Source organism: Marmota marmota, unplaced genomic scaffold (assembly GCF_001458135.2).
Source record: "Marmota marmota marmota unplaced genomic scaffold, marMar, whole genome shotgun sequence".
Taxonomy (NCBI): Eukaryota; Metazoa; Chordata; class Mammalia; order Rodentia; family Sciuridae; genus Marmota; species Marmota marmota.
Window position 1 is genome coordinate 24,050,578 of NW_026000082.1, and position 17,536 is coordinate 24,068,113.

A 17,536-nucleotide genomic window follows, 5' to 3' on the forward strand; every position below is an offset into this window, starting at 1 on the left:
CCAGGAAGTGCTAGGAAGCTTGAGTGCATAAACCAAACCTGAAGTGAAAATAAAGATATTGTCTATACTTGGTTAGCTTTCTAGAGTTGCAGTTCTTTCTGAAACCAAGACAATCACTGAGCAAGGAATCTAACAGAAGTAGTAGTTTTGGGTCTCAAGAAAAATCAAGGATAAAAGTAGGTATCTGATTATACAACAAATCTTCCAGTGGCTAGAAAATCTTTTAGTTTAACACTAAAGGGAGATCAGTTTAAAGATTACTTAATTCACTCTGCCATTATCACTAGTGACTGTCCACAGACAGTATGATTCACAATGGTGATAAAGAGTCTTCCTTACCCAATAGTAAAAAGTCCTCTCTCCCAAGATTCCAACCTCTTATATTCAGAATATCTACTACTAGAGCCACAGTAGCCATGTGGAAAAGGAAATTAGTGCAGCCTAACTTCTGGACTGCTCCTAAATGCAAAAGGAAAATGAAGCACATGAGGTCTAACAAGGACTACTGTGGAATTAGCATCTGCTCAGAAGCTGTCATGCAGCCATGTCATTCTAGCATGGAACATGACTTGTGCTTAAATAGGACAGATGCAGTTTCCAAGCTGTCATCTAGCTTTCAAGAGAACACTTCAGGCAGCAATAGGTAATGGGCAAGAAGCAGAAATGGCAGCAGGTGATCTGATCTAAATGTGGAACCCCTTATTTCAGGTACAATGATAAAATATGGTATCAAACCCACCTGCCCACCATGAGGCCTCTCCTCCTCCCTCCATATATAAACATACACAAGACCATCACACAGGGCAGGGATTTTCCCACTTACCATTTTCACTTTCTCAAAAACAACAGGTTCCATTTTTTTCTCTGGAGCTGGTTCACTCCCTCTTTTCCACTTGTCATCCTTCTCTTTCTAGAAAGATTTAACAAGATAATGAACATAAGCCCCATGGTGATTCAATAAACTATAATCCTAAATGTTCACAAAGGACGGCAAAAATCCCCAGTGATTCTTTTTTTTTTTTTTTCGGTACCAGGGATTGAACCCAGGGGCACTCAACCACTGAGCCACATCCCCAGATCTATTTTATATTTTATTGAGAGACAGGATCTTGCTGAGTTGCTTAGCATCTCGCCATTTCGAGGCTGGCTTTAAACTCGCCATCCTCCTGTCTCAGCCAACTGAGCCGCTGGGATTATAGGCGTGGGCCACTGTGCCTGGCAATGATTGAATTTTTACAAGTAGATTTAATGCTGATAAAATTCGTTTGTTGGGCAGGGAATGGCAGAGCTGTGAGAGATGGCAATAAATATCAATAAGCCTCACTGTGGCTTATTATTAATGGAGTAGGATCTTCCAGAGAATTGAGAAGTTGCTACAGTTATTGCAAATGTGGATAATGGAATTTGGTGTACCAGTATTTGTTTCATGAACATACATTGGGACAGAAAAGTATTAAACAAAGAAGATCAGTTTCTGCTCATTAAAGTTCAGAACTAATCTTCAAATATAAGTTGCCTCCTTAAAAGTCCATAATGCTGCNATAAATTCAATTACAGGCCCTGTCAATATTCATTTTTGTTTTTAAAAATGAGAAAACAGACCTAAATTTTAAGATTAAAGATTAGAAAAACAAGAATTAAGGAAACAAGGCAAGAAAGAATTAGGGAATTCTTAAGAAAAAAAAAAAAAAAGATTATAGGGTGTCCTGCATGGATTGCCTGTCTAGGGCCAAAAAGCATGTCAAAATAAATATTAGGGCCAGGAACAGTGGTGCATGCCTGTAATCCCAGTGGCTTGGAAGACTAAGGCAGAGGATCGTGAGTTCAAAACCAGCGAGGTGCAAGCAACTCAGTGAGACCCTGTCTCTAAATAAAATACAAAATAGGGCTGGGGATATGGCTCAGTGGCCAAGTACCTGTGAGTTCAATCCCTGGTACCCACCCCCCAAAAAAATAAATAAATAAAATATTAGAAAGTCTCTCAGTTTTTGAAGTTTTTCAGAGGCCACTTCATAATACTTTTACGAATTATAAAGTTATTGGTCACATTTCAACAAATAAACACCTAATGGAAAACAGAACCACAAAGTAACCTTAAGAATATAGGCATATTGGGCTGGGCTTGTGGCTCAGTGGTAAAGGGCTTGCCTAGCATGTATAAGGCACTGGGTTCAATCCTCAGTGTCACATAAAAACATAGAGAAATAGTTAAAAAATATTTTTTAAAAAAGAATACAGGCATGTTTATCAAGAATACAAATAATAATGAATGCTGGAGAGGATGTGGAGGAAAAGGAACACTTATACACTGTTAGTAGGATTGTAAATTAGTACAACCACTATGAAAATCTGTATGGAAGCTCTCATAAGACTAGAAATAGAACCACCATATAACCCAGCTATACCTCCCCTTGGTATTTACCCTAAAGAATTAATATACTACAGTACTACATGCATACCCATGTAGCAGCACAATTCACAATAGCCAAACTATGGGTAAAGAAACCATAATATATGCACATAATCCAGCCGTAAAAAAAAGAATAAAATTATGTCATCTTCAGGGAAAATTTATGGAACTTGAGAGCATTATGCTAAGTAAAATGAAGTGAAACTAGAACGCTTACACCATGCTGAGAAGACAGTAAAAAATGGTATAACTTTTGGAAAGTACATTGCCAACTGTATGATGAGACAAATATTGGAATCATCTGACCTAGATATACCATATCTTGTAATGAATCTTAAGAAAATAATAAAAAATATGAAAAAAGTTACATGTACTAAGACATTCATTCCAGAATTATTTATGTTATAGAAAAACTTAAATAACCACATTTATGTCACAGAAGAGAATACTAAATGATACTGATTTACCTATTCACTAAGAAAAGATATTCAATGTAAGTAAATAACATAGAAATGTATGATGTGTTATGTATAACATGAATCATGAGAAGGAAAACAAGAGACATTATACCTAACTAGCTTTTGGAGAGTTCTGCGTTTTCTTGTGGTGCTGGGGATCAAATCCAGCACCATGAGCATACTGAGCAAGTGCTCTTTCAATGAGCTACATTCCCCACTCCCATATTAGATTTTAAATAAGTCTCCTATATAGAACAAAAGAGATAAAGCAAGATGATAAGCCTTAATAAAGATGATAAGAATTGTGAATTTTAACTTTTCATATTTTCTGTAAAAATAATTTGATAATCACAACACATACAGCTTTGTCTTTTTCATATATAGTATGGTACTTTAATACAGAATACTTTATTTCTTGAAGTTGAAAATGCTTTATCTATTAAAAAATAATAATTGGCTAAGCATGTAGCTCACTGATAGAGCACTTACCTAAGCATGTACAGGTTCAATCTCCAGCCCCACAAAAACAAAACACTTTAGAATACCTTTTTTTTTTTTTTTGTAGTTGTAAATAGACAGAATGCCTTTATTTTATTTGTTTATTTTTATGTGGTGCTAAGGATGAAACCCAGTGCCTCACACATGATAGGCAAAAACTCTGCCACTGAGCTACAGCTCCAGCCCCAGGATATTCTTTTTAAAAGTCAGTCTCTTTTTGTTGAAATTAAATGCTCTTACCTAGTAAATATTAATTCTTAGCATTAAAATCTTCAATAAAAACATAAACAAGTTAAACACATCAAATTTAAAAAAAAATTCTGAAATAGTTTTTTGGTAAACAGGAGGTATTTCCTTTCCAAGAGAAAACATCCAATAATTAAAAAGCTTGTTTTCATGGGTATGGTGGGCCAGCAATGTAATTAGGAACATCTGAATCACTGTCTTAACATGGCAAATCTTTCCTCCTCCTCCATCCTCTGAATTACCTCAGATACCCTTTTCTCACCTCATCTGATTTTATATTTCAGGAATAATGAAGAGTTTGGCAGACAGACCATAGTTTTCTACAAATAAAAGGAAATGTGTGTACTTTGGTTCTAAACCTTTTTTGAGGGCTGAGGTTGTGGCTCAGTGGTAGAGCGCTCACCTAGCACATGCGAGGCCCTGGGTGCAATCCTCAGCACCACATAAAAATAAATAAATAAAGATACTGCGTCCAAATAAAAAATAAATATTAAAAAAAAACACCTTTTTTGATGATGCTACTTGAGCTGTAGCTGTTCACTGAATTAATTCCTTCTTGGAACAGTTAAGATAACTGACAAATCTTTTTTCTGGATGACCGTAAATAAGAATCTTTCATATTAAGTTAGGAAGGAATTTTTTTTTTCCCTAACTCCATGAATACCTTGTACTTTCCTATAAGCCTGTGTTGAAATTCACCTTTCATACAGCTGGTTCCAATTAAATTAATTAAATTAATTTTTAATTACCAGAAAGGGCTTAGAGAGCCGCATGCAAACTTAGTGATTTCAATGGCTTTTTTATCATCCATCAAAATAAATAACTAGAAGATAGATAGGAACTGTAATAGAACTGGCAAATCCCAGACTATATTTTTGTAGCTAGAGAAATAGTTAATTATTTCTAAGAGAATTTACTACAGAATCTTGTCAAGGCTATTTAAAAATCGTAATGGTTATATTTATTACTTCTCCCTTTATTTTCATTATTTAGGCATATTTTCTTCCAGAAACCATGTTGCTTTTGCTCCTGATGTGTTATACTGACCTAGTTATCACACACTATATAACTATAGTTATCAGGTTCTAACCATGCCTTGGGTGAATGTGTACTTGGCAAATGGTAGTTAATTTCCTTCTGAAACTATTCTCAGGAATAAGAAAGGGTTCCAGTGGTCCTCAGTCCACCAATACACTGGTCATTACCAGGTAATAAGGGAATAATATGTTGGTCAAACTGAAAGAAACTGGTGATTTAATTATACCTGCTTCTGTTGACTTCATTTACAAAAGAAGAAAAAGTATATGTGTATTCATATATACTGATATATATACACACATACTTGTACACACATATTACTCTACTTAACCTACTGTGCCCAATGTGTCCACTTCAAGAAATAATTTGGAACTGAGAATCACTAATATCTTCTAAATATAGATCAAGACAAAGGATTCACTGGTGGTTTGTCCTCCCCATTGCTGAGGCAAAAGTTTTTTCCATGATATCCAATGGTCTTTACTCAGTAACTGGCTTTTCCCCTACTTTTTCATTTTTAAAATATTTTAGTTGTAGATAGATATAATAACTTTATTTATTTACTTTTTTATGTGGTGCTGAGGATAAAACCAGTAAGTACCTCACACTTGCTAGGCAAGCACTCTACCACTGAGCCACAACCCCAACCCTACTTTGGCATTTTTTAAGTGATGGTTTTAGACTATTTTGGTAGCAGTTTGTCAAATTCTTCCTTGGCCTGATTAGTAAGCAATAACATATTATGAACAAAACCTGAAAGATTTACAACCAACCCTAAAGGCATTGATGTCCAGACTTCGGTCCATGTATTTCTTCTTCTCATATTTATCTCGAATAAATCCCTCAACAGCTCTGCAAAAAGCTTATTAAGGATGAATCAAATAAGTCTCTTCAAGAGTAAGAACATAAAAGATGAATTTATATCCCACAGAGCATTGATCTTCTCTTTCCCTACTGACTCATTTCCCTACAACTCTTGCTTTGTTGTATGCAGTTTCCCTGACCAAAATCTTGAAATTTTATGCATTAAGCTACTGGAGGGAAGCAGTGTTGCCTATGATTTGTCTTTAAAGTGATAACAGCAGCAAGTGGATTAACCTTCACATTGTCATCAGAGGGACCTCTGGCTGTTCTAAGATACAGGGGAAATGATGAATTATCTCTTTTAAAGCCCTCAGATGAACAGACTTCAAGCAAAGCAACTAAATGCCCCTTAAAAATATAAACCTTGCGTCCCACTCCAAATCCTGATAAGTGAGTCTTCTACAGGGTCCCAAATCTACATTTAACAGGTTCTAGCTGCAAATACCAAAAAATAAACTTTAACAAGGTGGTCTACAAACTACATTTTGAGAAGTACCACCTTTATGAAGTTTGGTTTTACATCTAGGCACTGTCCCCTGTTGAAGTGATGAGTGAAAACATTATTGATAAGCTGGTCAACAAAGGTTAATTCTTTCATACAAGACATAAGAATGCAATAAAAATGAATGACATTTTTCTGAATACCAGGGTTCAACAAAGCATAGTAAACTATTCTTTTTATCAAAAAAATAGTTTTGGTAACCCAAAAACTAGCAGAGATGTCACTTTATAGAAAAATTCACAGTGAAATCACTGCAGTTTTAATTCCTGATTCTTTCCGTCTGATACTACATATAATCCCAACATCAGCAAGAATACATGTGCTTTTTCTGTCTTGATTGTAGGAGAGAAGAAAACCCACGCCTTTGACAAATCCACACAGAGATGGTCCCCTCAGGTCTCAGGCTTTGAATTTTGTCTGCCTCTCCCCAAACATCAAAGGATCACCAGCCTTCTAAATTGCTCCAGAAAAGATACAGGTCTATCTGAGGTCGCCGAAAGGTCTCAGGAAGGTATGCTTCATAAAGCCGGTTTGCCTTTCCATTGCCCATCTCTTGCATGCACTGCAATCAAAGAGAATACAGAAACGGGAAATGTCAGAATGGGAAAGAAAAACTTCTCATCCAGTTCTTCTATTTGCAGTTAAAGAGCCAATCTAGAGGGTGACAGAACCAAGATTTAAACTTGTGTATTCTGGTTTCCAATCCAGTATTCTCTCTACCCTACTAGGAATTCCAATCACTTGCTCCTACAGATTCTTTCCCTTCTCCATGGGTTCCTTTTATGGAAAGATTTGTCTTCCAAAATACATTTAATTCAGTAATAATTCAAGATGTTATTTGAAATTCTAAGATGCATAGCTAACAATCAAAATGTCTACTAGGCAGGCAATAATGAGTATTACAATTCTAAGTTTATGCTATTAATTAACCTATTCAGCTCTATTAACCAGTCAATGTGTGTTTCCCACTAGGTTTGGGGTTTTTTTTTTTTTTTTTTTTTTGGTACCAGGGATTGAACCTAGGGGTACCACTGAGACATTCTCAAGCACTTTTTATTTTTTATTTTGAGATAGGATCTAAGTTGCTTAGAGCCTTGATATATTGCTGAAGTTGGCGTGGAATTTGTAATCCTCCTGCCTTCTCAGGCTCTGGAGCCACTGGAATTACTGTGTGCCACCATGGCGGCCTCCCATTAGGCTTTTCAAAAAGACCCCTTAAAAAAAAAAAAAAAAACCCTCAAGCCAGGCATGGTGGCACATGCCTGTAATCCCAGCAGCCTGGGAGGCTGAGGCAGGATGATCACGAGTTCAAAGCCAGCCTCATCGAAAGCAAGGTACTAAGCAACTCAGTGAGACCCTGTCTCTAAATAAAATAAAATGTGGCTCAGGGGTCAAGTGCTCCTGAGTTCAATCCCCAGAACCAAAAAAACAAAAAAACTAACAAAAAAAAACCCTTAATAGCAGTGAACGCTAGCTAAATCCCAAGAGTCTTTCAAATCTTCAAATTCAAAGATACCTCTATGATATATAATTTTCTTCATAAAATATAGTAAAGTATAATTTAAAATGTAACTCACCACCTTAGACCTTTAATGAATCTATAAATACAGTCTAAAGTAATTTTAAAGCCATCTTCTAATAAGAACACCCTCTTACTTCCGTCATCAACCTTAGTAATTAGTTTTCTCTGTAGCCTCTTCCCCCAACACAAACCACACACTCACACACACAAAAAAAAAAAAGAAAAAAGAAAAACTTGTTTTAATTAAAGCACTTCAATGTAGGAAGGGAACAGAAACTAATGAAGCTACATCAAGATGCAGATCTTGGGCTAGCTGGACTCATTAATTTAAGTGTCCCACTCCCAGACCACCAAGCTAATAGTAAGCAAGATTTTAGCAATAAAATATTACTATAATTCCAGGCTGGGGTTGTGGCTCAGCAGTAGAGCACTCGCCTAGCACACGCGAGGCACTGGGTTCAATCCTCAACAACACTTAAAAATAAATAGTAACTTAAAGGTATTGTATCCAACTATAACTTAAAAAAATGTAAAAAATATTACTATAATTCTATAATTTTTGGAAGGCTCTTATTTTGTTTTATTTATTTATTTATTTATTGCTGTGCTGAAGATTGAACCCAGGCAAGCATTCCCAGTCCAGGAGGTATTTTTGTTATTTATTTTCCTTAAAGTGAATGCCTATATCTAAAACTACAAAGGTTAGACATGCAAATGCCAAGGGTCATAAAAAGTAATCCAAAGATCCTTCTTAATGCCTTCAAAAACCCCTGGGGTCCTAGACCATAGAGTGTATTTTAAAAGAAGTAAAATAAAGGTGTCTTACCCTGCTGTCTTAAATAGAAAGATTAAAATTTTCTCTATTAAGGCATGAAAATTTGACATAAATGTTTAAAACTATCTTCATCTTGGTGCCTAGTTTGACTGACACTCATCTGAACTACTTTTACATAGATAAAGGGAACAGCCAACTCTCTCTCAGTTGTGTAAGTACCTGAATCTGTTCTTGAGTCCACTGGTCGAGGTTAACTGATTTTACCCTGGATATGTGCACCCCCAAATTCCTGTGAATTCCAGCACATCGAATGCAGATAAACACGCCAATATTCCAGGAGGCCCATCGTGGCCCTGTGAAGGACAGGAACAGGACAGTCAAGTCAAATTACAACAACATTCAAGGCCCAAGGTGCCACACTGAGATTATCAAGCAAAATTTCTGCTAAAATGAAAGTGAAAGAATATTGACCACAATCGTCTATTAATTAACTTGGTTCATCCCTCCATGGATCTGCTTCTTCTTCTTTTTTTAAGTGTAAAATTTTAAGTGTATAGTACAATGGTTTTTTGTATATTCATATAGTTGTATAATGATCACACTATCTAATTCCAAAATATTTTCATCACCCAAAAGGAAATTCCAAACTCATTAGCAGGCACTCCCACTACTCCCAACCCTTACTTCCCAGTTCCTGACAACCAGAGATCTACTTTCTGTCTCGATGAATTTGCCAATTCTGGACATTTAATATAAATTAAATTATGGACATGTGGGCATTTATGCATGGAACAGTTTTCAACACTGATGAGTGTTGAAATACGAAATTATAATATGCTGCCACTTACATAAAGAAAAATCCCAGGAGAGCAGGGCAAAGTATGACACATTCTATTTAGCCTGGCACATTACATGAACAGTCCTCCCCCAAGAGACTCTGCAAGGTGCTGGGCCTGGAATCAGTTTTCCAACTAGGAAAAAAGATACAGATATGGCATGCCAGCCCAAGGCTCAACCTGAAATTGAAAACTCTGTTTATCCTCTCATCCCCTGCAGGCCTATAAAATATGCATCCACATTAACTTAATAGGATCCTTAATAAGATTCTTGGGTTGATGTCCCCACTTCACCCAACTACAGGATGATCTAGATTCAAAATTCTCAAATAATGCAATTATTTAGATGTTTATTGGAACAAAGGAGAAACCTCAGAAATGAATTTTAATAAACTTACAGAATCTCCCATCCCCTCTCAACTTTGCTCACCCTAATAATCACTCTGGAAAATCTCAAACTTCTCTTCATAATTTTTATACAGGGGGAAAAAAGTGACTTACTTTTACATGACACCTGTCAAAGACATACTGAAAAATCTAAATATTTCCTTCTCTATTTTTCCACAGAAAATAAGGATGATGTTAAAATTAGAAGTTGCAATAAAGAGATGGAAAGGCACTAATTGATTTTCTTCACTGATAAATAGGACCTGTTTGGAACAAGATTGTAGTTCTATAGTACACAATTATTTGACATGTTAGCTTGTATGATTGACAGCAATTTTAATGAAGTAATGCTAGAGTCCTGTGTCGAAAACTATTCATACAAATTTGAATCCATGATTATTATAAATAAGGATAGAATTGTTTTGACAAACAGCACTCATTTATTACAACTACTGGTATAAATACATGAAGGCTTAAATCCTTCTTATCACCACCAGGTGGTGTTCTCTGCCTGAAATTTTATCCAATACCTTCTCATTGCTATTATCTTGATAGGCTAAGATGTATCTTCTAAAAAGATCTTAAATCCATTCAGATCCCTAGATGGATTCGCAGTCAGTTTTCCATATAACTAACTAACATGAAGACTCACGTACTTGTTTTCAGGTGGTGGGTGTTTTACAAATGAAAAATGAGGCTTGCTGGGACTCTACATATCTATTTTTGGTAATAGTTTTCAGAACTCTAATTAGATCTTAGTTATGTAAGATTTAAAATGGGACCAAAAGTTAATATTTCATGTTTTTTTAACATTTTTCTTCTCTCTAGATTCTATAGTCTAAAACTCTAAAACTCATGATAAGATAGTTAAAAGGTACTAGTTTGCTAACAAAGTTAAAAGTCAAAAATATTCATTAAAAGTTAGCTGTGGTAACAAAGAAGAATAAGATTATGGCATGTGCTGGTAAATGAATGGAACTGGAGACTATCATGCTAAGTGAAATAAGCCAATCCTCCAAAAACAAAAGCTGAATGTTCTCTCTGATATGTGGATGCTAATACACAATAAGGAGGTAGTGGGGAATAGATGTTCATTGGATTAGACAAAGGGAATGAAGGGAAGGGAGGGAGGATGGGAATAGGAAGGAAAGACAGTAGAACAAATCAGACATAACTTTCCTGTGTTCATATATGAACACACGACCAATATAAAGTAAATCCACATCATGTACAGAAATGGGAAGTTATACTCCATGCATGTAAAATATCTTGAAATATATTCTACTGTCATGTATAACTAAAAGAACAAATAAAAAATTAAAAGTTAGCTGTGGAAGACTTGGGGGTGTAGCTCAAACCCCGCACCACCAGCAAAAAAAAAAAAAAAAAAAAGCAAAGAGGGCCAACAGAAGTTAGCTATGGGATGTCATGCTGTTTGCTTCCTGGCCCTAAGTCTGGAGAAGGCAATCCCCACTAACCTAAGCCACTGTCACAATGAGGAATTTCTCTAGATCCTCCAGAGTATTTACAGCCTTCTTGCCCCCGAGGTATGCAGGACAGGGAAGTGATGCTCTGGAGCCCCTGACAAGGCCTCAACACAGAAATAACCCAGCAACTGTCCTTTCATGAGAACCCAGATAAGAGCCTACTCTGCCCTATCCACCTCCCTGCCCCCCACAGAGCCATCACCTGACATCCCTCCTACAACATTTTCCCAGTGAAACAGTGACACTTCTGTCCCAGATACCCATTCTCTTCTAGTTGCTAGTCACTACATTTATTAGTCAATAACTGCGTGATCCATAATAGATTCTGAAATTGGAGAAGAGAAAAAATATGAGACAAAAATTACTTATGTACTGGGTTTAATTGACAACACTGAAGAAAGCGAGAGAGAGAGGGAGAGAGAAAGTTACTTATATGGCTAAAAAAGTGGAGAAATGGTATATGATTAAAAGTATAATATGAGGGGCTGGGGTTGTAGCTCAGTAGTAGTTTGCTCGCCTCACATGTGGAAGGCCTGGGTTCAATCCTCAGCACCACATAAAAATAAAGGTATTGTGTCCATCTACAACAAAAAACATTTTTAAAAAAAAGTATAATATGAGTTGGGCCCCAGCTACTTAGGAGGTTGAGGGAGGAGGATCACAAGCTTGAGGCCAGCTTGGGCAACTTAGCAAGACCCTTTCTCAAAATAAAAAATAAAAAGAACCAGGTGTGTGGCTCAGCAGTAAAGCACCCCAGGGTTCAATCCTTGGTACCAAAAGGAAAAAAAAAAATCTGTGCAGCGAGAAGACTTAGGTTTAAATGCAGCTTCATTAGTAATTACAATGATAACCCAAGTGATCTTCAGAGATATACTTAAACTTCCTAAGCCTGCATTTCCTCATCTGTAAAATATGTACAATAACATCCACCTGGCAGGACCTGGAACATAGAGCAACAATAATGAATGAAAGCTATGCATAAGAATGAGGTTTCCAGAATCTACTTTCCATTCAACTTCATTGATAAAGGCCAGCTAAATCATTCATACATCTAAACCAACACTCTAGGCAACACTACAGATGGGGATGAGTTCTGGTCTTAGAATGTCAAAACCAAAATTGATTGTATGTCAGAAAGAAGAAATTTACCTAATTAAGCCAATATCTTCTTTACTTTTAAAGACATTTTGCTGTGCACATTGAAGGTATAGACCATGATTTACATGATACATACATAATAAAATGGCTACTATAGTGGAATGGACATAATTTCAGTCTTCTAGAAAACATGAAATTCGAAGCAGTTTCCTTTACCTCAAAATAATTTGTAAATGCACTACCTAAACCCCTACCCATTCCCTTTCTTGGCTACACATCCTCTGCCCTTGTGCCCACACATGCCCCCACTACACACACAAAGAAGGCCCAGAGCTGCCAGCCTTAGTGGAAGGTGCCAAGATTCCATGGTATATGACATTGCTGCTGCTAGGCCAGCCTACTTACATCTGGGATTCTTGCAGAAAGAAACCAATTGTTCACTACATATTGGTTATGACAACCAAGGAGAAAATACAAAAGGTGGGATGGAGTTGTGGCTCAGTGGTAGAGTGCTTGCCTAACATGTGAGAGGCCCTGGGTTCCAAATAAATAAGTAAAATAAAGCTTTAAAAAAAAAAAAAAGAAATACAAAAGGTATTTTGAAATTGAAAATGAAAAGAGAGGGGCTGGGGCTGGGGCTGAGCGGTAGCGCACTTGCCTGGCATGTGTGAAGCACTGGGTTCGATTCTCAGCACCGCATATAAATAAATAAAATAAAGGGCTATCAACAACTATTAAAAATATTTAAAAAAAAAAAAAGAAAAGAAAATGAAAAGGGATTCTGAGAGGCAATATTCCAAATAATTTTGAAAGCAAAGAAGATAGATAAATAAAATAAACTAGCCTAACATGCTCCATACTCAAAGCCCTGGGTTCAATCCTCAGCACTAGGGAAAAAAATATAAAATCAACTGTAGAAAGTACCAGCCCAGAGACTTGTTACATGCATTTGGAAATCTTTCTAGAGCATGTCTTCATTGGTAAAATGGAAAGCATGTAAGTAATATGCATTTATACTCGACTTCTGGACAGCATCTACATACAGAGAGTAACTACTGCGGCCCTGCTACAGATTTCCCTTGCTGCTAATACTCCCTAACCCCACCAGAGCTGCCAGAACTAGAAGGGTTCCAGGCTTGAGAAGTCAGCAGAGAGAAGGAGAACTAGAATTACAGATAGCTTCAAGCTATCAGAATAATAATTTCAGCTTTCTGACCTCCAACCTATAGAGTTTCAGAAAAACAAGTGTTTGGGGGGTCAAAAATAAATTGAAGGCTACACATATTTTGACTTGGCAGTATTGTGGAGCTACTGAAAAGTTCTTAAACAGGCAGGATAAGAGAGAAGAGAGAAAATCTCTTCCATCTTCCAACCATACATGCTGAATGTATTCTGGAAACTTCCAGAATCTATCAATTTCTATCTAGACTGTCATCTCTCACCTATAAACATTAATTCTCTTAGAATGATTTATTGAGTCCTTAGGACCCAGGTACCCTCTCAGCTGAATATTAAGGCTAGAAAGGCAGAGACAATAAAAATGTGATTTCTTTATGCAGCAGGGGGTGGAGAGCTTTCAGATTAACACCTAATTGGTTTCCAGATTCTTACCAGAATAATCTCTCTAAAACACAAATCTGTACAAAGAAGACCTCTGAGTATAAATCTCACACTCAGAGGTAAAATATACATTGGTGCAAATTTTCTGACTAGCATATTTCAAACTGAGCTCTTAATCTCTAGCCAAAAAATCTGCTCTTCCTCCATTCTTCCCCATGTTCATCAATTATACTCCCATCCATCAATGGCAGCAGTCAAAAATTTAAACATCATCTTTGAAACCTCTCTCTCCTTCAACTCCTACATCATCAAGACCAAAATATCTGACAAGATATTATCTCTTCTATCTATATCACTATATATCTGATCTAAAATCACCCAAATCCTTAAACCAGTGCAATAATCTAATGTCTTTCCACTTTTACCTTCTCTTCTCCCCATTGCTGAAACAAAAACCATTCTCCACAAAACAGCCAATTTGAGATTTCAAGAATCAAAAGCCACCTTGCCACTCTGCTGCTTAAAACACTTCTATGATACTTGGAAGGACGAGGCAGGAAGATCACAAGTTTGAGGCCATCCTGGGCAATTTAACAAGACCCCATCTCAATAACAACAACTATACCCTTCTATAGAAGGTTTCTTTCTATTGCTGTTGTATTAAAAAAAAAAAAAATTCTTAGCATGGTCTCCAAGGTCCTACACATCTAGCCCATGTCTACAGGAAGCTCCAGACTCTCAATTCCTATGACACCAGCCCTCTTTCATTTCCTCTAGGCACAGCATGCTCCCTCTTAGGCTTCTGACCTTTGTTCACGCTGCTCCCATGCCTACAAAGCTCTTTCCCCAACCACTATCCACCACTTGTAGCCTGGCAAATATCACGATGGTCTTAGCTGAAATGTTTCTTCCTCAAAGGAGCCTTTCCTTGGCCTCCCCTTTGCAAATTATAATCCCTTTTCCATACTTTTTACATTTTAGTATGGAAATTTTCAAGAGCAGAGTATAGTTAACACCACCTTCAGCAATTATTAACTCTTTGCTTATTTCAGCTACGGTCCCACCCACCTTCCCTCACCCTCAAAGACTGGATTATTTTGAAGCAAATCCCCCAAATTATACCATGTCAAATGTATATATGTCAGGCTATATCTCTAAAAGATAAGGACTTTTTCAAAGTTATGAACTTTCATTGGTCCTTTATATTTTCTTTCCAACTTGTACCACATTTTATTGTATTTATTTGTGTGACTATTTAGCATTTCTTTCCCACTGAATGACAAATGCCACAAGAGCTGATGCCAGTTTTACAACATTCACTGACATTCCTGGAGCTCAGCAGTAAGTAAATTCTTTGTCTCCCACCACTTGTAAAAATTCAACAATGTAACATCAGGTCAGGTATACAAAGAAATATGTCAAAATGTACATTATTATATATATATATATAAATCAGAAATAGCAGAATGTAGAATTGCATACCTATAATCCTACCTACTTGGGAGGCTGACAAGAGGATGGCAAGCGCAAAGCCAGCCTGAGCAACTTAGTGAGACCGTGTATAAAAATAAAATTTTAAAAGGCTGGAATGAAATTCAGTGCCTGCCTAGCATATGTGGGACCCTGGGTTCAATCCCAAGTACTGGGAAAAAAATGCAGAAATAGCAATGGATTACATAAAGGAATTATGATATAGAAATATCACCATGATATATTAATTTTTAATTCAGTATTAAAACTGTATAAATAAAGCAATTCCATTTTTGTTTAAAATGTGAAAATAAATATATATATACATACACACACACACACACACACACACACACACACACTCACACATACATACAGGAAAAACATCTAAACAAAAATATATAAAATGATAAATGCTACTGTCTCTGGGAAATGGGATTGTGAAATATCTATTTTCTATGTTTATATATGCCCTACATTGTATGCACTGGGCTTATATTAACTTTGTGATGAGAAATAATGATACAGATATTTTATTTTATTTTATTTTTTGAGAGAGAGAATTTTTTAAATATTTATTTTTCAGTTTTTGGTGGACACAACATCTTTATTTTATTTTTATGTGGTACTGAGGATCGAACCCAGCGCCCCGCGCGTGCCAGGTAAGCATGTTACCGCTTGAGCCACATCCCCAGCCCGATATAGATATTTTAAAGACAAAACAATACAATACTCCATGGCTCCTTACTGATTGAAACTCCTGAACATGATGCATAAAGCTCATAAAGAGCCTGTGATTTGCACATGCTGAGCTTGTCTTCATTCTGAAACGTGCTCATACACTCATACCTCTTTGCCTATGCCATTCTTTATACCAGGAATGGTTTTCTCCCCTATCCTTTACTTTGGGAACTTTAAAACCCAGTCCAATGACACTGCTTCTGTGAGATCTTCCCATGGAATAAATCTTGACCTTCTCTATGGCTAATAGTCATCAATATGCTTTATTCTTCTAATAGTATCTTATTAAAGTTAGTTATTTATAAGTCTCTCTTGCCCTAGACAGGCATTAAGCTCTAGAAGGTAAGAACCATGTCCCTCATCATTTACCCCAAATATTTAGCACAATACTGGCAAACAGATGTTGCACTCTTAAGTATTTATTAAATGAACTCAACGATGAGCAACAAAGTATATAATTTTTTTCTGTTTGGAAAAATGAAAAGGAAGCTAGTCATGGTGGTACACGCCTGAAATCCCAGCAACTTAGAAGGCTGAGGCAGGGGTATCACAAATTCAAGGCCAGCCCAGACAACTTAAGAGAGACACTATCTCAAAGTAAAAAGTAAGGAGCTGAGGTTGTGGCTCAGTGGTAGAGTGCTTGCCCAGCATGTATAAGGCCCTGGGTTTGATCCTCAGCACCACATAAAAATAAATAAATAAAATAAAGGTACTGTGTCCATCTACAACTTAAAAAAAAAGTAACAAGTCTGGGAATGAAGCTCAATGATAAAGCTCTAGTCTAGCATGCACAAGGCTTTGGGTTCCATCCCCAGTATCATCAAAAAAAGAAAGAAAAAAAGGAAGAAGTAGTTTTCAAATAGCACAAAGGCTAAATCATTCACAAAAAAGAGGGATGAGTTTACTTTGGTGAGATTTCAAATGCAGAACTAGCACCAATGCATAGAAGTTGATTTTATCACACTCTGGGGGAAATTTTTCTAATAATTAAGGTTGTGTGGAAACAAATGCAGCATATCTAGAAATAGTAAAATCCCAGTAGGGGCAGAGGTTGGGTAACCGACTCTCCAGGCTGGTAGAAAAATGATTCCACATAGTAAACTGAGGGAACAATGACTCTTCCGGTACTTTCCACTACTAAAGTTCTAGTTGGTGTTTTGTAGGTAATTTTTAGGCCCTTTCCTGATTAATACTCAATGGCTCTGAAGTACAAAATGAGATAATTAATTTATGAAGATATCAGGCACTAATAAACCTAAAACAGTTAATCAATTCAGCTAATGAGCCTGGAATTGGCATTGAAAATGGTTTAAATGTACATAAAGAAGAATCTAAATCAACAAACTGATTTTAAAATAGAGATATGTTCTCCTTGACTTAGCCTTTCATTAACTCTGCACAAAATTTGGGAGCCAAAGTTTAAAAAAAGAAAAGAAAAGCAGTACTTATGAATGAATCCAAAGCCAGTTGCCTTGATTCCACTCCTTATATGCCTCCATTCTCTGACTCACTACAAAGAATGCCAGAAACACCAGTACCATCTTGGAGAAGTTTAGGCCTGCTAGGAAGTTATGTTTACCAGCTTATTTCTATCTATATAAAAGCAAATTCATCCAGTTCCCTATTCCAAAATAACAATAAACA

General features: G+C 36.5%; 1 protein-coding gene across 1 annotated transcript in view; it reads right to left on the reverse strand.

Moving 5' to 3' along the window:
* The window catches only part of Smap2 (small ArfGAP2), a 48,080-nt gene that overhangs the window by 10,635 nt on the left and 19,909 nt on the right, over positions 1-17,536 (reverse strand). Inside the window, exons 2-5 of the mRNA XM_015485203.2 lie at positions 8,533-8,666; positions 6,493-6,578; positions 5,424-5,502; positions 824-910 (exon numbers count right to left, since the gene is read on the reverse strand). Of these exons, the coding sequence (XP_015340689.1) occupies positions 824-910; positions 5,424-5,502; positions 6,493-6,578; positions 8,533-8,666 (386 nt within the window). The remainder of the gene's footprint in view (positions 1-823; positions 911-5,423; positions 5,503-6,492; positions 6,579-8,532; positions 8,667-17,536) is intronic.